Source organism: Populus euphratica, unplaced genomic scaffold (genome assembly GCF_000495115.2).
Source record: "Populus euphratica unplaced genomic scaffold, PopEup_1.0 scaffold372.1, whole genome shotgun sequence".
Taxonomy (NCBI): domain Eukaryota; kingdom Viridiplantae; phylum Streptophyta; class Magnoliopsida; order Malpighiales; family Salicaceae; genus Populus; species Populus euphratica.
Genome location: NW_011500264.1, coordinates 86,653 through 107,031, shown reverse-complemented (window position 1 = coordinate 107,031; position 20,379 = coordinate 86,653). Strand labels below are relative to the sequence as shown.

At 29.0% G+C, this 20,379-nt stretch overlaps 1 protein-coding gene across 2 annotated transcripts; it reads left to right on the top strand.

Moving 5' to 3' along the window:
* The first annotated feature begins 8,897 nt into the window (after window positions 1–8,897).
* ABCC8 (multidrug resistance-associated protein 6) lies at window positions 8,898–15,054 on the top strand. 2 transcript variants are annotated; one of them, XM_011008779.1, is made up of 12 exons: window positions 8,898–8,997; window positions 9,300–11,251; window positions 11,340–11,660; window positions 11,805–11,891; window positions 11,987–12,607; window positions 12,709–12,873; window positions 12,970–13,264; window positions 13,359–13,573; window positions 13,689–13,994; window positions 14,107–14,170; window positions 14,338–14,577; window positions 14,709–15,054. In XM_011008779.1, the coding sequence occupies exons 1-12, from the start codon at window positions 8,973–8,975 to the stop codon at window positions 14,822–14,824; spliced, it is 4,407 nt and encodes a 1,468-aa protein (XP_011007081.1). In that variant the 5' UTR covers window positions 8,898–8,972; the 3' UTR covers window positions 14,825–15,054. The 2 variants fall into 2 exon arrangements, with proteins under 2 accessions (XP_011007081.1, XP_011007082.1); XM_011008780.1 differs by lacking the exon at window positions 8,898–8,997 and adding an exon at window positions 9,016–9,153.
* The last annotated feature ends 5,325 nt before the right edge of the window (window positions 15,055–20,379 follow it).

The following is a 20,379-nucleotide window of genomic DNA, read 5'->3' as shown; positions in this document are numbered from 1 at the left end:
AATAAAAAATATCATACTAGTTTTAGCTTACATGAAATAATAACAAATATTTTTGTTAGTTATTCTTTTTTCAATCCATTACTATGCAACTCATGTTTGTGATATCCATCACGTGTAAGCATTTTTGAAAAATAGTTTTGTTTGTGTTTGCATTTTAAAAATGCTTTTAAAAAAATAATTTTTTAAAAATCAAAAAATATATCATTTTAATATTTTTCTGAATGAAAAATATTTTTAACAACAACTATAATTCTAAATATACTTTGTAGTCTAGATTTATCATTTTAATATTTTTATGAATGAAAAATATTTTTAACAACAACTACAATTCTAAATATACTTTGTAGTCTAGATTGATTACTTATATCATTTTTTTTTCCTATTCAACTAACGAGTACAAATTTGTTAGATAGTTTTTATGACTAATTTAGACCACCGGTTGGAATATCAGGCAGCTTCAAAATGTAGAGTGGAGCCATGCTTTACTTTAGGAAGCCATGACACCCCCAAAGTTTTCAAATGTTTCAATTTGGCCCCTAAAAGTTTTCGTCTCCAACCAATTTTTTTCTTCTTGGTCCTAGTAACTTTATTCATTTTGAAATTAATCCTTGCAAAATCGCGAGTAGTTGCTTGCAAATTGACATGTCAGATAACCTTCTGGTATGCACGTGCTTCGTCGTGCATGAGACAGCATGTCTTTCTAGCAGCCATTCATCGAAATCTTTCTACCTAACAAAACATGGCTATTCACTCCAAGATTCGTCCGACAAATTATTTTCAAATTGCGTGCATCAACACATCTTCACTTGGTTTTTTCTTTGCCACTTTTAATATTAAAAATAATTTTAAAAAATATTATTTGTAAAATAAAAAATATTTTAAAAAATAACCATTAAAATACTCTCAAACACACCCAAATGAAAGTACAGCAATGGAGGGAAACAGCATCTAACCTCTCACATAAAAATAAAATAAAAATATTATTATTTATCAAGCAACTAGCTGAGCAAGCAAGGCAAATCCAATAATAAAAGACTAAGGGTCACTAACCATCTGGCCACATTCTTTGCACTGCAGAATTAACTAGGATCCTCGCTATATAGAATGTACTAGTTTCACCTAATCTTCTATAAATTAAGTTTAAGATCCATCTACCATCTCTTTCAGCATGATGCAAATGAGGCCCTTTCTTTTGTCCACTAATCACCCACTTGATGATACTTTGAAGCTCCTTTCTTTCATGTTCATTCATATTTTTATAGATTTAAATATTTTGATGGGAAATAATTGGCATCTTACATTGATTTTTCAAGGGAATAAAGAGATAACTCCACTCCTAAAGCTCCATGTATCTCTCAAGGATAATGTCCCACAAATAAGATATATTAAAACTTTTTTTGTTTCCATTTTAGTTATTTTTTATGTTTAAAAGTATGATAATAATTATTTTTTAAATTTTTTTATTTAACAATATATTAAAATAATATTTTTTAAGTTTTTTTAAAAAATCAAGAATGATAAATGAACATTTATTGTTTTTTAGTTTAAAATATTATTTTTTTAATAGTTAAAGGATGTCAAGGTTAAATGATTTTTTTAAATAATTTTAAAAATAATTTTTTTATATTGATTTGATACATTGAGGTTAATTTAATAAAATATCTTGAATATTGATACTAAGATTTAAATAAATAAATAATAAAAAAAGAGTAAAAAGATAGGAGGGAGAGTTAGACTAGATTCTGGGGTTTTCAGCTTAAATCATGCTCATAAGAGAGCAATGGCTAATTGTGAGGATGCATGCTGTCTTATCATTGTATAATCGATTTTTCTGTGGAAAGTCTGGCGTCCTTCTGTCTTTGTCACAGCATGAGTTATAGTAATCCATCAGCTTTATTCTCTCTAATCAAGGAAGGAGATGTCATTAAAATATTTCTCAGTAGTACATAATCCATCAGCTTTATTCTCTCCAAACTTTGGACATGGTTTCTCAGATACGGACAAACCATTTTTCCCATAGTTTTAAAACTCCGTACAGCTGGGCTGCTGCATCATAATTTTTTTTTTATATATTTTAAAAATATATTTTAAAATTTTTTAAAATTAATAATATCAAAAATAAAAATAAAAAATTATATTAAAAGATGTTTGTTTAATAAAAAGTAGTTTAATAGAAATTAATTTCTAAATTTTATTGTGTTTGTTTACTATTAGAAAAATTGATTAATAAAAAATATTTTTCAATCAAAATAAAATTTAACTTGGTTTCGAGTGTAGCATTTTCTTTTTATTTTGGATACAAAATAATTTTTGAAAGTTATAAAAAATTTAAAAATTCAGCTTTATTCTCTCTAATCAAGGAAGGAGATGTCATTAAAATATTTATCAGTAGTACATTATCCCTTGTTTGGACATGGTTTATCAGATACGGACAAACCATTTTTCCCATAGTTTCAAAACTCCGTACAGCTGGGCTGCTGCATCATAATTTTTTTATATATATATTTTAAAAATACATTTTTAAATTTTTTAAAATTAATAATATCAAAAATAAAAATAAAAAATTATATTAAAAGATGTTTGTTTAATAAAAAGTAGTTTAATAGAAATTAATTTCTAAATTTTATTGTGTTTGTTTACTATTAGAAAAATTGATTAATAAAAAATATTTTTCAATCAAAATAAAATTTAACTTGGTTTCGAGTGTAGCATTTTCTTTTTATTTTGGATACAAAATAATTTTTGAAAGTTATAAAAAATTTAAAAATATTATATTATTTATTGGTTATATCAAATTTAGTACTTAAATTTTAATTATTATATATATTTTCTTTTGAATATTGTTTTTTCAATTCTATTCGTTAGAATTTAATTTTTATATTAACTTTAATTTTTATTTTTATAATTCTTATTTTTTTTATTTTTTAATTAAAATTTTTTATTTATCAAATTTCATCTTCATTTTTTTAATTATTACTTATTATATTTGAAATAATTTATAAAATAGTTATTATTATTATTTTAATTTCTTTATTTAATTTTTTATTTGTTAGATTTGATCTTTATTATTTTTATTTTATTTGAGATAATTCGTAAAATTATATTTTTTTAATTTTATTTTTATTCAAATTTTTAATTTATATAATTTGTTTTTCGTTATGTTAATAAACTTGAAAAAGATATAATTTGTTCTTCGTTATGTTAATAAACTTGAAAAAGATAAAATTTTAATAAATTATTTTTTAATTTATTTTTCATGACATAATCAAATATTAAAAAATATTTTCTAATTTATTTTTAATTACATTACTAAACATCCAAAAATAATTTATTTTTTAAAAATTTATTTCTTTTAAAAAAAAATCTAACTTTCAGCCAACAGGAAAAACTAAACATCCAAAAATAATTTATTTTTTAAAAATTTATTCCAAACATAAAAAAATAATTTTTTTTTTTAAAATTTAATTTTTTTTTAAAATCTAACTTTCAGCCAACAGGAAAAAATATAACCAACGATGCCATGACAATAAATACGCCGTAAAAATAGACAATAAATAGTGAGAAAATTCATAAGAGGCGTGGGCGTCCGACCGAGGTTGAAATTGCCAGCACTTCAAAGTAAGAAAGGACCCACAAAGGACATTAAATCATTTTTATTTATTTGAAATTGAGCGGCCAATACTCACTTGTTCATTGTCATCCCGTTTTCGAATGGACTCCATTCATTCTTGAAAGCGATTAAAACTCCTTTTTTAATCAATTTGGTTTCGTTTTTAGTTTCAAATTGACTTCCGTGATTTTAATTTAAAGATTAAAATATTTAAACTTTCTTTTATATTTTATATTCATTTAGTTTTTAACGTGAACATTCATACATATATACAAGTCACTATTTGTATGGTCTATATATTCTTAAATATATATACATGCTCCCTTTTCATAATACTTTGATTTTTAAATTTTGGAGCAAGCAAATGGAGGATTTTTTTTTTTAGATGCTCTAGACCAATGTACAAGGTGCATTCTTAAGACTTCCATGAAGGAAATTTATCTCATTATAAACTGGTCCGAAAAAATCCTTGTTATCGAATAAAAAATTTACATGGCAATAAATAATTGATACAAATACAAGATTAAATTTAAGAGTTTTGAATTTTTTAAAATAAATAAGTTCCAAGTCAAAAACAACCAGAAGAAAAAGAAGAAGATAATGTGGTGAAAATAAACTACAAACAAATAATAGTAAAATGTATTTGATATGTTGAAAACTTTGTTTTAAAACAATGGTAATGGACAGATTTGAAGGGAAATTAAAAATAAAATTCATTTATTTTTTAGGATTATCATAATTAATTTTATATTAGTTTTGATTCTAAAAATCAATATAAATAATGGTCGAAGAGGAGATAATTTTCTCACTTGCAGTAGTTCTCTAGCTTCCTTTAAACGAAGTGTATTTTAAAAATAATGTTATTAGAATCTCGAGAGACTGGTTGTATTTTGTTCGTTTCACTAAAGAACAAGTAATAAATTTTTAAGAACAAATAATTTAACATTAATAACACTAAAATTTTCAGCTAAATTATATTTTACTACTTTAATTCAAGTACAAATTTTAACAATATGTATAGTATGGATGCTATTTTGTTTCAATCTTTTTTATTACAAGTTTAGCTTAAACTGGATGATATGTATACTTAAACAAGTAGCTCTGTGAACTGTATCTCACCCAGATGGGAGGATTCATGGAGGTGGGCTGCATGAATTTATTACCAAACATGCAGCTGTTGGCATCTGTGTCTCATCCTGAACAAGTAATATCTTGAACACAACAATGAACAAGCACCAATAGTTCCTTCCCTGTAATTGTCGGTCTCCTTTTCAGCATCGAAGGTGATTTAAACCTACTGGTGAACATGTGCATGTTGATCATAAAACTACCAGTCAAAGTACGTAACGGATGTTCTTGGGAGATACAGTCCACAACAATTTTTACCTGGGCAGCTTCATCTTTAATCGTGAATGACACCATCATTATTTCCGATAACAACAGGTAACGTAGATGAAGACAACACACCCCTTTGACATGACCATGTTCAATTATGTGATGTTTAATCTTTAAAAATAATTAAGCCTTGATACAAGTTCTTTATAACCTCTAATTAAAATCATCAAAGATTGTTAGGGTTCGATAACAACTAGAGCAGATATGAGTGAAAGATAATGAGATTTATTACTAGTCAAGTCTCTAAAAAACAAAAAATATCATAATTAAAAGGATATTATCAGAAATCAATAAATATAAATAAAAATACCGATGAATTTTTTTTTATCAATATATACAGTGAACTTTACCAATAAATTTTCCATCATTATATTTATTGATAAACACAGACATAATTTTTCAGTCCGTATATATCAATGGAATTAATGGAATTATAGTGGAAAAAAAAAAATCAAACAGTATGATGACGTGTAACTTTTATCTACAATATTATCGACAGAATTAACCCGACAGCAAAATATATCTTTGAATATGCAGACAAAATAAATCCATCGATATATACTGATGAAATTACTGGCAGTATCACAATGGGATTCAAAAAAAAAAAACAAATTATATGGTAATGTGATATTTTTACCAACATAATAATTGACGAAATAATTTTATCATTCATTTTGTTGGTAATATTTAATTTATAACCTTGCAGCCGACCTTCCTCTCCCATTTCAACTTTTTTCTTGTATATTTTTTCTTAAATTAACAACCCCCATTCGATCTATTCACAACATAATTCAACCTCTCATAACAAATCTAGCCACCATATTACTCAGTTTGTCAGCATCTATATTCTTATTAAAATTTTATTTTGAATTTTCCACCTCAAATAACCAAACTACCATTTTTTTATTTGAACACAATTTCAAAATGGTAGATTTTTTTGCATATTTTTATAGGGTGTGTGTGTGTATATATATATTTGGTGTTTATTTGTTTTATAGTTTTCACATATAATTTATTGTATGGATTTATAATTTATACATGTTAGAGTTTATTTTAGAATTTATAAAATTATATATATATATATATATATATATATATATATATATATATATATATATATATATATATATATTGATGAAACTTATGTCGAATTTGCAACTTTGGTGTTTTTTGATCAAATAAATAATGACTTATTTAACAAATTTATTTTATATTTTTTGTCAATTTTATTGTCGAGTTGTAATTTTCGGTAAACCTTTAGAAATGTAAATTTATATATGTTGATAATTGATAATGAATTAAGAGAACTACTAAAATGAATTGAATAAGTTTTGAGTTATACCAATATTTTTGCAAAATTTAATTAGTCAATATAGTTAATTAATACATGTTGTCATCATTATTTTAAATAAGTTTGATATAGGTAATGAATGACTTTTCATGGATGTATCGAGATTTATCTCAAGGGTTGTAGATGATAGATTATTGAAATGAGGTTTAAGGTTTTATTAATTATGCACTATATAATCTGAGAAATATTAGTGGAGTTAATATTAAATGTCCATGCAATAGGTGTAAAAATAAAATATTTTTTTTATCTAGATGTTGTAACGATGCATTTTCTACAAAAATAGTTGATGGAGAAATACTTGTATTGGCATGCACACAGAGAACCATATGTTCCTTATGATACTATGGTAAAAAAGATGATTGGGTCAGTTTCTAGTGCTAACAATATTCATGGAGTTGTAGATAATAATAGTAATCTTTATAGGAATATGATTATGGATGCGATGAGAATAAATCATGATCATGCTAGTTAATATCTAATTATAGATGAAAAATCTAATGTAGATGCCACCAAGTTTTTTTAATCTTTTAAAAGATTATAATGAACCATTATGAGATGGTTGCACAAATCACAATAAATTATTGATGTTTGCATAAATATTCACCATTAGGTTAGATCATGGGTTAAGTGAGGTCAGTTATGATATAATTATCAAATGAACGAGAAACATTTTACCTAAAGAAATAGGCTTAAAGAGAACTTATATACTGCTAACTTCATGATAAAACCCCTCAGTGTAGGATACTAAAAAATTAACATGTGTTCAAACTTTTGTTTGTTGGACTACCTTTAAAATGCAAAGTTATTAGGTGCAAAACATGTGGACATTCTCGTTATAGACCCAAGACTAGCAGGGAAAGGACTCTTGTTGCATATAAAAAAACTTAAATACTTCTCAATCATACCTAGACTGTAAATGTTATTCATGTCACCAAAGACTGTATAGCACATGATATGACACCAATCATATAATGTTGTGGATGGAGTAATGGTGCACCTTTCTGATGGTAATGCTTGGAAACACTTTAACAGTGTGCATCCTCAGTTTTCAGTGGAGACTAAAAACTTGTATCTTGGGTTATGAACAAATAAATTTAATCCATTCGAGTTATTTGTTGCTTCTTATTCTTGCTGGCCGGTGATACTTACGATTTATAAATTGTTATTAGAGATGTGTAGGAGACTAAAATTCATATTTTTATCTACGATCATAGCCGATTCTAATAGTCCATGTTAGAATATAGATGTTTATCTTCTATCATTGATTGATAAGTTAAAGCACTTGCGGTCATTTGAGACTTTAACTATGATATATCGAGGAAACATAATTTTATGATGATTATTTTTCCACTTTTGTTCAATATTTTTTTAAAAAAGATATTTTAAATTATTATTCACGGGGTTACCAATAGAGCACTTGGTATATTCTAGAAAGTAAGAAAAAAATTACTACAAATACCACTTCTACTGTTAACTCTTCGATAGAATTTCAGATGGTATACTGTTGGTCATAAATTATATTTACCGATAGAAAAATAAAAATATTTATGGAATTACATACAATTTTTATGTCGATAATATGTTAAATTTATCAATGGATTTACTAATGGAATGAAGAGGGTAAAATTTTGTTTTTCGTGTGCTTTGTCTGTTTGTAAATGCATTGGTAAATTAATTATCGACAAACTCACCAAAATACAATATATTACTAACAAGGGTTTTTTTGATGGATTGTTTCCATTCGTGATCCAGTCCATAAAATACGTACAAACAAACTATTAGAGCAAATACCAATAAAAAGTTCAGTTGGTAAAACTGTTAAATCTAGTAGCTGAAGACATCCAAAATATTCAATTTTTATTCATTCAAGTGTCCACTTGCCAAATTGCTATTATAACATTTTATATAGAAAACCTGGAAAATAAACTAAGAAAGATATCTATTTAAATAGGAAAAAAAATTAAAAGCATAATAATATTGTATAAAAAAATAAAAATAGAAAAAATATAACATAACTACTAAAAATATATGTTTTCCTACAAAAGCCCATGCATCACATTCACTATTTAAGATAACTTGAAAATTTTAAATTTAAGAATTACTTAAACAACTATTACATGAGCTTTTTTATATACACAAATGATCTTTTTATATGAAATCTTTTTATGGATAAGTTTAGTGCACATGATATTTGACAAATAACTACTTATTAGTTTCTTATATTCCTCATATCTCTACTTATGAGAATAATTACTTCATTTAATTAAAAAAATAATATGTATCGGTCTCAATAATTTTAATTAATGTCCAGTAGTATTAATAGAACATTGATCAAGAAAATTTAATAATGATATTTTAATGAAATAGAAATCCTCATAATAATAATTAATTTATAATTTCATTTTCAAAGTATTTTTACCCCCAAACTAATTTGTACTCTATACTTAATATTCAAATATAACTAAATATTAAAGATAAAAAAATATTTTTATTATAATATATTTTATATAATAAAGTCAATATTGATTAGCTACAAGGCAGCCTTAGCTTACCATTTACAAGAGATCATACCTGCTAGATGCAATTTCAAAGGAAGCAACACAGACTCCTGCATTAATGGCTCTCTCCGAGTGTTCACTCGGTACTGCTCTATTTTCTTGATTTTCATTACCACATGTCATTGCCTTTGCTCTCGTCTTTAAACATGTCTGTGTGTGTCAAGCGGTTGTTAAGATTCTGGAATATTTACATCAGTTCTTTTACGTTGGTCAAAGAATGGAAACACTCAAGTATACACGTAACTTATTTGTTCTCCTATGTGTGTTATAGTTGCTTTAATGTTCTGTTTCCAGTTCTTAATGTTGTTGTTCTTGTGTTATGTTAACTTTTTTATGTAGAAGTTTACAAAGATACTTACACGGCAGTTCCTATTTGATTATGCAGGGGAATTTTCTGGGATTGGAGGAGGGAAACTTGATTTTAGTTCTTCTTGCACACAAAGAATCATCATAGATGTTACAAATCTGTTATTCCTAGGTGTCTTCTATCTGTCTTTGCTTGTAGGTTTCATCACGAAAAGCTATCAAGTTGGTGGCAGCGCTAGAAGAGACTGGATTTCTGTGTTTGTTTCATCCCTCTGTTTTTTAATTAGCATTGCCTACACTAGTGTTGGATTGTGGGATCTGATAGCTGGAAAGGATAGATTTGATGGTTTTATCTGGTTGGTTTACCTTGCTAGAGGACTAGTCTGGGTTTCGTTGGCAGTTTCATTGCTTGTTAGAAAATCCAAATGGACCAGAATTGTTGTTAGAATCTGGTGGGTGTCTTTCTCTTTTCTGGTCTCAGCTCTAAACATTGAAATTTTGGCTAGAGAACGTAGTATTCAGGTTCTTGACGTGTTTCCTTGGCCTGTCAATTTCCTACTTGTATTTTCTGCCTTTAGAAATTTGAATCATTTTGCTTGTCTACAAACCCCAGACAAGAGTCTGTCAGAACCTCTATTAGAAGGGAAGGATGAAAAGAACCGATCAAAACTATACAGGGCCGGTTTTCTTAGCAGATTGACCTTTTCGTGGATTAGTCCTTTGCTTGGCTTGGGCTACTCAAAACCATTAGATCGTGAAGACATCCCTTCTTTAGTACCCGAGGATGAGGCCAGTGCAGCCTATCAAAAATTTGCTTCTGCATGGGATTCCCTTGTACGGGAAAAGAGTTCGAACAGCACTAAGAACTTGGTTCTTCAGGCTGTGGCAAAAATACATTTCAAAGAAAATATTTCTGTAGGTATATGTGCCTTTTTAAGGACACTGGCAGTAGTAGCACTTCCTCTTTTGCTCTATGCCTTTGTAAATTATTCAAATCTTGATGAGCAGAATCTGCATCAAGGTCTTTCAATAGTTGGAGGTCTCATTCTTGTGAAGGTAGTCGAGTCACTGTCTCAGAGGCATTGCTTCTTCTATTCAAGACAATCTGGCATGAGAATGAGATCAGCCTTAATGGTGGCGATATACAAAAAGCAACTCAAGCTTTCGAGTTTAGGAAGAAGAAGGCACTCGACTGGCGAGATTGTAAATTACATTGCAGTTGATGCCTATCGTATGGGAGAATTTCCTTGGTGGTTTCATTCAACATGGAGTCTGGCATTGCAACTCTTTCTATCAATTACTGTCCTTTTCCTAGTTGTAGGTCTTGGTGCTCTTACTGGATTAGTCCCCCTCCTCATATGCGGTCTTCTTAATGTGCCATTTGCAAGAATGCTCCAAAAGTGTCAAGCAGAGTTGATGATCTCACAAGATGAACGGCTCAGGGCTACTTCTGAAATCTTGAACAGCATGAAAATCATCAAGTTACAATCTTGGGAAGAGAACTTCAAGAATTTGATGGAATCCCACCGAGATAAGGAATTCAAATGGTTGGCAGAAATGCAGTTTAAGAAGGCTTATGGTACTCTTTTGTATTGGATGTCTCCAACAATCATTTCTTCTGTTGTCTTCTTGGGATGTGCCCTTTTTGGGAGTGCCCCATTAAATGCTAGCACCATCTTCACAGTTCTTGCGACTCTAAGAGGCATGGGGGAGCCTGTCAGAATGATTCCTGAGGCTCTTTCAGTCATGATCCAAGTCAAGGTCTCTTTTGATAGAATCAATAACTTTTTGCTTGATGATGAGCTCAAGGATGACAATATCAAGAAAACTCAGACGCTGAATTCTGATCGAAGTGTATCAATTCAAGAAGGTAAATTTAGCTGGGATCCTGAATTAAATATGCCAACACTAAGAGAAGTAAACTTGGATGTAAAATCAGGGCAGAAAATTGCAGTTTGTGGACCAGTTGGGGCTGGGAAATCATCGCTCCTATATGCTATACTCGGAGAGATACCTAAACTATCAGAAACTGTAAGCTGCAGAGCAGACAGTAATTGTTATCACTTGCAATAGTACATTACGTTTGCGTTTTCTAACTTTCTTCTCTGGTTGCGATCAGGTTGATGTAACGGGATCCATTGCCTATGTTTCTCAAACTTCTTGGATCCAAAGTGGAACGGTTCGTGACAACATACTCTATGGAAAGCCAATGGACCAAGCAAAATATGAGAAAGCTATAAAAGTTTGTGCTTTGGACAAGGATATCAGTAGTTTTCGGCATGGAGACCTCACAGAAATAGGCCAGAGAGGGCTTAATATGAGTGGTGGTCAAAAGCAGAGGATTCAACTTGCTCGGGCTGTCTACAATGATGCTGATATTTATCTCCTTGATGATCCTTTTAGTGCAGTAGATGCACATACTGCCTCAATTCTATTTAATGTAAGATAGAACTACTTGGAAATATATACTTCCTCTGTTGCTTTTGATCCAAAAATAGATAGAATAACATGATACCTCTTCAAATTCAAGAAATACAAGCTGTAAACTTCGTAGTTTTACTCAATGTCAAAGCTGTAATTGCAGGACTGTGTCATGACAGCTTTAGAAAAGAAGACTGTAATACTAGTGACTCACCAAGTGGAGTTCCTCGCAGCAGTAGACAGAATTCTTGTAAGGGAGTGTACATCAATATGCTAGCATAGACTTTTGTTTTATCTAAACATGTTTCCTGTTTTTTGAATAAGAAGGATATGGTTTTTTTGTAGGTCATGGAAGGTGGAAAAATTACACAATCAGGAAGCTACGAAGAGCTCTTGATGGCAGGAACGGCATTCGAACAGCTTATTAATGCGCACAAAGATGCAATAACATTATTGGGTCCTTTAAGCAATGAAAATCAAGGGGAATCTTTGAAGGTAGACATGGTTCAATCGGTCGAGTCTCATCTGTCAGGTCCTGTTAAAGAAAACAGTGAAGGGGAGATTTCGGTGAAAAATGTGCCAGGAGTACAGCTAACAGAAGAAGAAGAGAAGGAGATTGGCGATGCTGGATGGAAGCCATTCCTCGATTATCTCACTGTCTCAAAGGGAACACCTCTTTTATGCCTAAGCATTCTTACTCAATGTGGCTTTGTTGCTTTTCAGGCAGCTGCAACTTACTGGCTAGCATTTGCCATCCAAATTCCTAACATTAGTAGTGGGTTCTTGATTGGAATTTACACTCTGATTTCAGCACTCAGTGCTGTCTTTGTATACGGGAGGTCTTTTTCTAGTGCCTGTCTGGGGTTAAAAGCTTCTAAAACCTTCTTCTCTGGTTTCACTAACGCAATTTTTAAAGCTCCCATGCTCTTCTTCGACTCTACCCCCGTTGGACGGATTCTGACTCGTGTAAGAACATTTCCTTCTAAAGTGAACTTGAGATCCTTTATATATTGTTTTATGCAATCACAGTTTATTTTGTATTTTTGACTAATAATTTCATTTTCCAGGCTTCATCAGACCTGAGTGTTCTGGATTTTGACATTCCTTTTGCCTTCATCTTTGTGGCGGCTCCTCTGACTGAGCTTCTTGCAACAATAGGAATTATGGCCTCAGTCACATGGCAAATTCTAATAGTAGCCATCCTTGCTATGGCAGCTTCAAAATATGTTCAGGTAAAATACAATTTTCACATGGCTACATTTTAACCTTTTTTTTTTCTATCTGGATGGTGAGCTGATTGCCTCTTATCTTCTGTTTCTTCTGAAAAGGGATATTATTTAGCTTCTGCAAGGGAACTAATAAGAATTAATGGAACAACAAAGGCTCCAGTTATGAATTATGCAGCAGAGACATCCCTTGGTGTTGTCACAATAAGAGCTTTTAAGATGGTGGACATGTTCTTCCAAAACTATCTAAAGCTTGTAGACAATGATGCTGTGCTATTCTTCCATTCTAATGGAGCCATGGAATGGCTAGTCATAAGAACAGAGGCAATTCAGAATATGACCTTATTCACTGCTGCACTTCTCCTAATTTTACTCCCAAAGGGCTATGCACCTCCAGGTAGCATTACGTAAATAGAAACAATCTAGTTTTTATTGATATTACAGTGTTGGCAAAAGATGAGACTACATTAGCTTCAACATTTGGCCTGCAGGACTCGTGGGGCTTTCGTTGTCTTATGCACTTTCACTAACTGGCACTCAAGTTTTTATGACACGATGGTATTGCAATTTGGCGAATTACATAATCTCAGTAGAACGCATTAAACAGTTCATGAACATACCACCCGAGCCTCCTGCTGTTGTTGAGGACAAGAGGCCACCATCTTCATGGCCCTACAGCGGCAGGATAGAGCTTCAAGAGTTGAAAGTAAGAGCTCAAATATATTGTAAATTGAATAAATTTTTGATATCTCGGAAACTCTTCTTATGATGAGGTCCTGGGGATACTTAAAAATCTGTTTCTCCTTTACTGTTTCATTCAGATTAGATACCGTCCAAATGCTCCGCTAGTTCTCAAAGGAATCAACTGCACATTCAAGGAAGGAACAAGAGTAGGAGTTGTGGGGAGGACTGGAAGTGGAAAAACTACCCTGATAAGTGCTTTGTTTCGGTTAGTAGAGCCTGAAAGTGGGAAAATTCTTATCGACGGACTTGACATATGTTCTATGGGTCTGAAGGATCTAAGAATGAAGCTCAGCATCATTCCTCAAGAGCCAACTCTTTTCAGGGGAAGCATTCGAACTAACTTGGATCCTTTAGGACTTCACTCTGACCAGGAAATATGGGAGGTGAAGGCAACTGATTTCAGCCTCATTTCAAGTTGTTTTCTATTATTTTCTATGGTGAAATCTCATAAAAGATTGGTCTGCATATCAATAACAAGAAGTTCTTTGCTTGCAGGCTTTGGATAAGTGTCAGCTGAAGGCAACAATCAGCAGCCTTCCTCATCTGCTGGACTCGTCAGGTTTCATCGAAGAATCTCATTCTGTCACTATGATTTTCATAACGCGTTATGTAGATAGCTAACATGCATGAATTATCCATTTAAAAATCCAACAAGATCAAAAAGTGGGAAAAAATAAAATTCAAGTTGCAAACTCTCAACTTGGCCTAATTTGTTTGATATGACAGTGAGCGATGAAGGCGAAAATTGGAGCGCAGGGCAACGACAACTATTTTGCCTGGGAAGAGTCCTTCTAAAAAGAAATAGAATTCTAGTTCTTGATGAAGCTACTGCTTCCATTGATTCTGCTACTGATGCCATTCTACAAAGAATTATCAGGCGAGAATTCTCAGATTGCACAGTGATCACAGTAGCTCATAGAGTTCCAACTGTCATAGATAGTGACATGGTTATGGTTCTCTCTTACGGTAAGCTTCCATTTAATCACAACATAAATCCCAATATATATTCTTTGGACTAGCACTCATTTACATCAATGGACTTCTTTACGGCTCTACACATCAAATGACATGTCAGGAGGGATTTTTTTTATTTGCAGGGAAATTGCTGGAGTATGGTGAACCGACAAAGCTACTGGAAACGAACTCCTCCTTCTCTAAGCTTGTAGCTGAATACTGGGCTAGTTGCAGGCAGCACTCTCACCGGAATTTTTGAAAAATAATCGGTCATGATTTCATGATGCGAATCACAAGAGCTTTTCCTCTCCAGAAAATCACATACCTTTCGTGGTTTAATAAAATCCTTCTCGGAAAAATTAATAAATAATCATATGTCTTGCTGCAATATTTTATTTTGTCGTGATACACTACTACTCACCCCGTGCACATGCTTCTCCGTTTTTGTATTGCAAAAAGAATATATTTATAATTTTCAATATTTTATAATCCCCCTGTATTCTTAACCAAAAGCATTCCAATCTAAATAATTAGCTGGTGGTCAAACGGTAAAGATTTGAGATCAAGAGGTTTGCTCTCTCTCTATGGTTTTAAGTTCGAGTTCTTGGTTGCTCATATGATAGTCACTAGAGGCTTACATGGTCGTTAACTTCAGGGCCCGTGGGATTAGTCGTGGTGCGCGCAAGCTGGCCCGGACACCCACATTAATAAATAAATAAAAAAGAAAAAAGAAAAAAAGCATTCCAACGCAGAAAACCCCCATACTGTTTATCCACATGGCACACAAGGCATGGCCTTGATGCGATCCAATTGCCTAACGCTTTCAGTTTCATTGTCTCGTCCATGTAATGAGAAGGTTGATGGTGGCAGTGAGATGGTGGTATTAACAGTAATATAACAGTAGTAATAAAGAAGATGATGGTGAAGGAGGAGAAAATGGTGGTGCTGGTGATGAGATAAAGGTAAGTGGTTCAAATAGTTTGATGATAATATAAATGAATTTTTGTAAGATATTTTATCAAATTTAATGAATTAAATTTTTTATTAAGAAATGAATTAAGTTTGATGATTGGATGTAAAATATTTTTTATTAATTAATTTTTATATAAAATATTTTTTGAGAAACAAATAATAAAATATTTTAAAAACTATAAAAATAAAAAATATTTTCTTATAAAATATTTTATACAAAACAAACAAAATAAATAGACACTAAAATCTAAACATATTCTAACTTTTGCGGAGTTAATTATAATCTAGTATTCGTAGTTTATTAGTATTAATTAATTGGTCTTTGTACTATAATAATTAATTAAATCATTTCTTAACGAATGCTGATAGTTTTTTTATTGAAAGGATGTCTGCTTTTCTAATCTAACTAGTTTTCATGCCAGCGTTTAACCATGGATGTGAAAAAAAAAATGATAAAAAATATTTAGATTATAAAAAATTACTTGATATTATTATTAAATATAATTTAATAAATTAATATTTAATTTTTTTAGCCGACTTCTTGCCTAGTCAGAGTTTAAAATTAAAATGTGTGGAAGTTATTCTACTATGATCTAATCAATTTGATCAATCTAATAACAACCTACTAGACTAGTAAAAAACAATTTGTAGATAAAATTAAAAAGAAAAGTTAATAAAAAAATATCTCAACCAAACTTCTTACTTAATTTATACTTAAAATTAAATTATATATGACTTTTCTTAACATGATTTATTTGATTTTATTGGTTCAAATATAACACAACCAAGCAGGAAAAAAAGTTAAAAAATAAAAATAAAATAAAAATAAAAATAAAATAATAATATAATTATTTGATTTTTTATCTAACTTGGATTTAAAATTAAATATTATAAGAATTGGTTTAACATAATTTGATTAATTTTACTGATACAGAAAACACCTAAATATTCATTAAAAAAATTAAAGATAAAATTAAAAAAGAAGAGCATCTTTTTTTTATTGGTTATATAATCAACAAAACAGATTTATTGCACCCTGTTGTTTTACGCGGGGAAGAAGGGCCTTAAATACTTAATTTTCTTTTCTTCAATTTATTTTTTTAGAAAAAAAGAAATAAAATGAATTTGAAATCAACATGAGATTGACAAAAAGACTACACCACAAACAAATTAAAAAAATAATATTAAACATATAATTTATAAGATTATGAATATCAATTAATTAGTTATGTCTAACTATTGGGACTAACCTATCATTTACTAACCTTTTGAGCCACAAGCATAAGCCAACAAACAAACTGGTGTCATATCATTCAATTCTATTTGAATTCCCATTCCTATTCTACGCGTAGTTTTTACCCATTCGGCTTATCACGAATATTCAGAAAATTTATAGTTTATATTAAATTTAAAAAAGATATTCACATTAAAAAACCTAATTTATTTATCCAATTGATTTATAATCTAGTGAAATCAATTCAAATCTAGTTGAATTAACTTAAAGAAAATAAAATATGTAAAAAGATATAATATTATTATTTTAATAAAAATAATTAACAAAAGTTAATTCAATAACTTAAAAATTAACCTGATAACCCATATTTTTTTTTTCAAGCTAGTGTTTATATTAGATCTGACAATATTCCTGGTTCAATCTATTTATACATGATGCACACATGACAGCAAAGAAAAACAATGATCTAACCTGTATAACTCAAGGAAGTTTCTTGATTGTTGGAATGCAAAGATATACTACAATACCAAGATGATATTTAACATTGAGGTTAAATTATATTTTTGATTTTTTTTAATATTTTTGAATTATTTTAATATATTAAAATTAAAAATAACTTTTAAAAATAATAAATTATTACTATAATAATATATTTTAAAATAAAAAATACTTTACAAAATAATTTTCGCTTCATTACAGACATTTAATGTTATGCCAAAATTATTTTATAAGCCCAAGTTAGATTTTGAGGTTGTTTATTTTTATATTTGAAATCGTATTTTGTGATTTAAAAAAATATTTTTTTAAAATTAATTTTTTTAATTTTTTAAAATTATTTTAATATACTAATATAAAAAATAATTTTTAAAAAATAAAAAAAGCATTTTCAAGTATTTCCAAGATTATCTTTTTTATTGCTAGAATCTAACCAGCCAACAACTTTCTCTTTTATTCGCTATTTTTTGAGCCTAAAGAAAATGTAGAAGATTGGTAAAAAAAATAACTTGATTAAAAAAATTTTAAGATGATATTTTAAAAAAATAAATATTAAAATGATATGGGTCAGGCCAAATAATGTTTTTAACATAAAAAAAAATTAAAAAAAAATCTAGATGACAAGAAAAAAAGCCCAAGTATATTGATCCAATGTAACTTGGATAATTGGTAATAATGTATTTTGAATTTAAAAAAAAAAATCAAGATGAGTAAAAGCTTTATAAAAATCAAATCAAAATGAATTAATCTTACAAAAATTAAAACCAAAACATATTACAAATTCCAATGGAAAACAAACCGAATGCTTTAAAAGAGAACTTTTAATGTGGTATTTGTTTTTTAAAAACTATTAAAACAATAACATATTAGATCAAGAAAGGCTTCAAGGCTTAACCTACTAAACTTATGACTCGGTTTATGGACTCTACTAGGTTTAATAATTTTTAAAAATATATTTTTTTATCTAAATATATTATAAATTTTTTTTTTATAAAAAAAGTTAAATAATGAAGTTGAAAGAAAAAAACTAATGGAAAAAAATTCAAGATGAAATATTTTTGAAAATGAATTGACCTGGTGATATATTGAATTAGTGCAAGTCAACTCAATTTAACATGATAAATCTGTGATTTAAATCTTAAGATTGTGATAACTATATACAGCGCAAATCAGAATAAATTAATCTTACACAAACCAATGTGAAACAAATAAAGAAGACCAATTTAAAATAAATAAATATTTTTAAAAAATAAGTTTTAATATGGCCTCTTTTTAGAAAAAGAATATTTATACAATAACACATTGGATCAATACGGGTTTCATGACATAAGCCACCAAATTTGTTGCTCATGAACTCCACTAGATTTAATAACTTTATTTTTTAAAATTTTTTTAACCTAGATATATATCTATAAAATACAAAAACATTGAAAGGAAAAAAATTAGAGGACCAATAAAAAAGAGAGATCAAATATATAGGTTGGCTTGAATGGCCCAATGTAATTGGACCTCAATAAAAAATAAACAAAAAGCTCAACCTCACACACATGGATTTTTTTTTAAGTGTATCATCCATTTCTATTTTTTTTTAAATAAGACAAATAACATATCTTCTGTCTGCCTAGATTTCAGTCACCATTATAGTGGTTGGAAAATAAAGGCAGATTTAAAAAAAAAAACCTATTTTTTAACCAATTTTCACCTAAAAGCATATAAAAAATCCTTATAGACAAATAAAAAATTAAAAAAATTATCTACATAAAAAACCCAAAAAAAATACAAAAATACATAATTAAATCAGTTAAAAAAACAATCACCATCAAACCCCTCTAGTCTAATTGAACTAATTTATACTCTTTTTTTTTGTTAAAATTTAGATTTTTTTTTATCAGAATTGTTGTCAAATAATAATTTACTCTCTCCACAGCTTAAATCCAATAGAACTCACATCTTTTAAACCTAGGGATTGAAAAACATAAAATGAACTTTTAGATCAAAATTGAATTTTTAAAAAATATAAGGAATGTCAAGGTTGAAAAATAAAAGCAAAGGGATGAAAATAAATTTTTTACCCAAATTCTAAATTGGCCATAAATTTTCCTTTTGTTTTAGTCTCTAGTCCTATACCATTAAACTTTTATTTTCTTAAAACATTTTGGCTACTTGGTCACCAAATTTGATATGAAAAAACCAAAATGAAATTTTTTTTATAATCAATTTAAAATCTTTTAATAGCTAATTAGTACTTAAAAGTATATTTTTATCAAGATTTTATATAATCATTTTACACTTGAAGTATCAATAACTTTTTAACTAAAGCATGTTCTACAATAACATATCTAATAATATAAGATACATTGAATTTGTGGTAAATGTTCATTTTAAATGCAGGCCTATCACATAAATAAAAGGATTGATTGATGAGTTTAATAACTGAAATTGAAAGGATAAAGAGATGACCAAATTTAGAAAAGAGATGTTGGTGCAGTCTAAACTGGAACACTGTTTGGTAATTGAGTCATATTTGGAGCTGTAGATCTCGGATTTAAGTTTATTTTATATAGATGGAAAGGTAAGATATATATGCCTATAACTTTCATAGAAGCCCAAGATTTAAAAAGGTTATTTTCAAGTTCAAATTATAGATTACTGTTTTTGTTTTTAATTACTAATGAGGAGTTTTAAATTATCTTTTGGTTTTATCAGTTTTGAATAATATAATATTTCTAAAGATTATGAAATGCTGTGTATTTTTAAATAATTTATTCTTTTGATATTTGTTTTTAGGCTTAGCGTAGCTCCAGCATTGCCGGTCATGAACCCAAGATTTGGGTCGTGACAAGTGACACGACTAAAAGATTGATGTCTTCTCCCAAGTGCAGGAGTGTCGAAGTAATAAATAACCTGGCAAGACCGGGGTCGAACCATTGGGAGGTTAATTGTACAAATTATAAACGACAATAGTACAACAACAACAATAATAATAATAACAACAATAATAATAGTAATAACAATAATAACAACAATGACAATAACAATAATAACTATAATAATAATAATAATAATAGTAATAATAATAATAATAATAATAATAATAATAATAATAATAATAA